General features: G+C 49.0%; 1 protein-coding gene across 1 annotated transcript; it reads right to left on the bottom strand.

The window, feature by feature from the left end:
* Positions 1–203: 203 nt before the first annotated feature.
* Rap2b (RAP2B, member of RAS oncogene family) lies at positions 204–4,193 on the bottom strand. The gene has a single exon (XM_034501270.2). It carries the CDS (start codon positions 3,577–3,579, stop codon positions 3,028–3,030), a length of 552 nt encoding a protein of 183 aa, XP_034357161.1. The 5' UTR covers positions 3,580–4,193; the 3' UTR covers positions 204–3,027.
* Between the last annotated feature and the right edge of the window lie 453 nt (positions 4,194–4,646).

The raw sequence follows: 4,646 nt of genomic DNA, 5'->3' as shown, positions 1-4,646 counted from the left end.
TCCTCCCACCCTGACTCACTTCCTTAAGCAGTTAAACCAGCCCCACTTTTGCACTGAAACAAATGCTTTTATTGCCTCACTAGCTGAGGTTCTGCCCAGCCAAATAAACTTCTCCCCTTGAGATTATCTTCTTAAAGAAAGAAAGCAGAAACAGAAGAGACAATCGTGTATCTTGCCATGAAAATAGCCAAACAACTCAGGGCTCCATTTTCCTGCAGCAGCTTTAATTGTACAATCCAAAAGCATTTATTTTACAGTACTTAGTAGAAACACGTTTTCAAAAGCCTGTCTTGCCTTCCATGACCTCTGGGAAGCCTCTGGAGAGGTGATTAATGCACCAGCAATCTAGTTCTCTGTCCACCTTCAAGTATTTTCTGAGCTATATACTTGGCAACACTTTTGTTCAAAGCCTTCCAGATCATGAGAAAAGAGGGCCACCAAAAGCATTGTAAAAAGCAACCCCTCCAACCGTGCTTGACACATCTTCAAAATGTGCCAACGCTTCAAATGTGCAACACTTTCATCTACTTAAGCAAATACATTTGTTCAAACATAAGAATGAATTCTTGTTAAAAACATTATTTTTCAATTTGTGTACTTGGAAGCAGAATCATGTCTGACACTAATGGAGATGTGAGATCAGAGTTGGAAAATAAACAAAGGCCAGTACAGGCAAAATGTTTTTCCTCCCCAAGGAATAGGGAGATACAACTTGGATGGAGACAAAAAAAAAAAAAAAAAACCTAAATAAAAAATATTAAGGCAATATGTATTGATATCACTTTAAAGAACCTGTGATCTCTTGTGATCTCTTTTGGCTTTATCAAAGGAGTAAATTCCTTACTTAAGACTCTTCACACATCAGTTTTGCCTCATGAACCTATGGTATAATATCTTATAGATACTTTGTTTTTCTGTAAAGATTATTGTAATGGAGAGTCCAAGTAAAATACAAATAAAACACTAACACACATTGCCTCCTACTTTTTAAAATTTGTGGCCTAATACAAGGGGAGCAAGGAAATCCTCTTCATATTGTTTACTTTTTGTTTTCAGTCTAATGATTTGGCTCCAAATAAAAACGTTGGAAGGGTTGAAATAACGCCTCAACTAATGCATTCCATACGCTGTAGAGTACAAGGTGTGTGAGATCAAAGTTAAGAACACTTCTGACTTGGTGTGGGACACAAATAGACAACAGGAAACCAAGACAAAGAGAAAGTACCTCCGTTAATCTGCCAGATCCATGTTGCTTTCCCAGACCTAAGAGGGTGTTGTTAGCTGGGTGCTTGCCCCTTTGCTACCAACAGTAAAGTTCACTGTTCTTCAGCAGAGCAATAATGAGACACTTCCTCATCTGGGGAGTCTGATGCCATGGTCATACCCTGTGATTCTTAGGTCTTGCTACTTTTCTCCACTTTTAAAGACTTGGAAACATTGTTATCCAATTTTTCATAGAAATAATTCTACCTTCAAAATGTGACAAATAACTCTGGAAGGCGTCATGAACCTGGCTCTGTCCACCTCCTCCATCAGGCACCGTTATTTTGGTGCCTGTAAACCACTGAATAGGAAACACAAAAACACAGATAGTTTGGGGTTTCTTTAAAAATGACATTTGTATTCAAAGTCTTAAAATGAAGAGACAGTGACTAAATGAGTGGAATTAAAAGTTACAACTTGTTAGAATTCTTTTGGTACATCACAATGAAATTTTGCTCTTTGCCTCTGTTGGAACACCCTGTAACAAATGACAGACACTTTGAAAACAACAGAAAACGGGAGCTAAAGCCTGAAATGTGAACAAAATGAAGGGGAAAAGTCAAGACTTATGGGCTTAACATTAAAAAAAAAAAAGCTAAAAAATTAATGAAGCAATTCACGAAATAACAGGTCCTATTTGTCCTGGCTCTTTCAGGAAGATGCTTAAAGTGGTTTTGGGGAAAGCAGAACAGCAGATTCTGGGATATGGTGGGAATTCACAGGTTGGCACCGGCTGGAACAGCTGAGTTTGAAGGCACTCTGCAGACACAGGGGTGCTGGGGGCCCTGAATCACATTTACAAAGTCTTTGTATTGTATTTTTAAAAGCTAGTCAGCAAAATCTGTCACTGCCAACCACAAAAAAAAAAAAAAAAAAAAAAAAAAAAAAAAAAGCTATACTTACACTCACACACACACACAATAGCACACACAAAAAATGTGCAGATTTGTAACATTTTTCACAGCTGATTAAAAAAAAATACTACCATTCTCCCCCCAGACTCCCCTTTGATACAGTAGGTAATCAAAATAGATTTTTTTTCCCACAAATATCAGCAGACACATCCTGGCACCCCACACTGTATTGGCATCAGTGTTAAACAGTCCCAGTTCACATGTGCAATACTTCAGATTGGATACACTGTAACAAGAACCCAACTTTGCATAGACATCCTCAGAATCGTAATCACTCCCTGGGTTGCCCTTCCAAGCTGGCAGAAAAGGAACCCCTGGTCTTAATTTCCAAATAATCCTGGAAAACAAGAAAAAAAATTTCCTCTCCTCTTCTGGCTTCTTCACATGATTTTCTTGGACCTCTTTCCTTGTGTTAAAACTTGGAACTATGAACAGTTGCTTGGGGGAACCCTCCCCCACTGCCTCCTTCCCTTCCACTTCCTCTGCTTCCCCACCCCCATTTTTTTTCAGGCTTGAAACTTTTGCTTGCCGGTGTCAAGCAGCCAATACAGAGCCTTAATGGCTACTTAAACGGGGAAATATGCATGAACCAAAATCAACGAGGAACGTACACGCTGTATAGAGCCATTTTTCCATCAGGGTCTCAGATGTTCAGGAACGGACACCCCCTCGGACGCCGGCTGAAGGCTGGGGATGCTGGCCACACAAGTCAGCCAGGTTCCTCGGACATCCCAGCCAACACAACAAAGTCGTCTTCAATCTCAACGCAAGAAGACAATCACATTAAGAGACTCGGGTGCGTTTGGCTTTGTGCACAGAGCGAGGCCAGCGCCCGGCAGCAGACGGCGCCTCACAGGATCACGCAGGCCGAGCAGCAGCCCTCGTCGCCGTTGGGCTGTGCCGCGTAGTTCATCTGCCTCACGATCTCTGCGAATAGCTCATCCACTGAGGCTTTGTTTTTGGCAGATGTCTCCATGAAGGGGCAGCTCCACTCCTCGGCCAGGGCCTTGCCCTCGCCATAGGAGACCTCACGTTCGCCCTCCAGGTCCACCTTGTTGCCTACCAGGATCATGGGTACGCGCTCGTACCGCTTCACGCGGATGATCTGGTCCCGCATGGGCTTGATGTCCTGGAAGCTCTGCTGGTTGACCAGGCTGTAGACGAGGATGAAGCCCTGGCCATTCTTGATGTACAGGTCCCGCATGGAAGCGAACTGCTCTGTCCCCGCAGTGTCCAGGATCTCCAGCACCGACGGCGACGAGTCCACCTCGATCTCCTTGCGGTAAAAGTCCTCGATGGTCGGGTCGTACTTCTCGATGAAGGAACCTGTTACGAACTGCACGGTGAGCGCGGACTTGCCCACGCCGCCCGAGCCCAGTACCACCACTTTGTACTCTCTCATGGCTCCGTCGGCGCCCTCGTCGCGCCTGCCGCGGCCCCGTCGGGGCTGCGCGCCCGGGAAGGCTGGGCTGGGAGGGTGGGTGGACTTCTCCCCTTCAATTCCGCAGGAAATACCCCGGCGAGAGTAGCCCGGTAGCACGGGCTCGCCAACAGGCTAGCAGAACCCCGCGCCGGGCCGACCGGCAGCGGGGACGCGTCCCTAGGGCGCGGGTCCCGGTCCCCGCAGCAGTCCTGGTTGAGGACCCTGAGGACAATGCGCGCAGCCGGAGCAAGACAACGGCTGGAGCTCTTCGCCACAGCAACCTGGGAGGGCCGGGAGGCGGTGGCGGCTGGTTGCAGAGGCGGCTGCTAATTGCGCGTCCGGCTGAGACACGCGTGGCATGAGTCCCCGCGGAACGTGCGTCCAGCTCGGCGGCCCATCACTCTCTCTCTCTCTCTCCCTCTCTCTCTCTCTCTCTCCCTCTCTCTCTCTCCTCTCTATCTCTCTCTCCCGCAGCCTCTGCTGGGCGAGGGCTTCCTACTCGCCGCGCGCAGCCCGGCCCTCCCCGCCCAGCCGAGCATGCCCAGTGCGCCGCCTGGAGTGCCCCGCCCGAGCTCCGCTCCAGCTTTTCCGCCGCATCGGGAGGAGGCGTGGCAGAGGGTGTGGCAAACAGGGATTGGGCGGGGTGGGGCGGGGCGGCGCGAATCTTGGAACTGGGCTGTCCGGCTTGTGTGTGCCCGTAGGTGAAAAGCTCCAAACCGAAGCCACCTCTGTCGGGACTCTGCGGGCCTCCTGTGGGTGCAGCAGGCAGCCGCTAGCTGTGATCTCCTCGTAGGCTTGCGCTGTTAAAAGATAGACACCTGTCCCCGAGCCCAGGCCGCTGCGCGCCTCTCAGGATCGTACACCTGCAGGACATTTTTCAGGCAGGGGAAGGTAGCAGAGGTTCGTGCCCCTGCTTGGCCTGATGTTCCCTGCGTCGCTTCCCCGCGCAGACCTCGGCCTGAGTCCCTGTCCGGACCGGGAACTAGGGGTGGGAATTTGTAGGGCGCTGCAGCCTTCAGTGCAGGAGTTGCGGGTCATCCTCTCTC

Source organism: Arvicanthis niloticus, chromosome 4 (assembly GCF_011762505.2).
Source record: "Arvicanthis niloticus isolate mArvNil1 chromosome 4, mArvNil1.pat.X, whole genome shotgun sequence".
Classification (NCBI taxonomy): domain Eukaryota; kingdom Metazoa; phylum Chordata; class Mammalia; order Rodentia; family Muridae; genus Arvicanthis; species Arvicanthis niloticus.
Note: the sequence above shows the minus strand (reverse complement) of the source record. Positions and strands in the feature narration are given on the sequence as shown.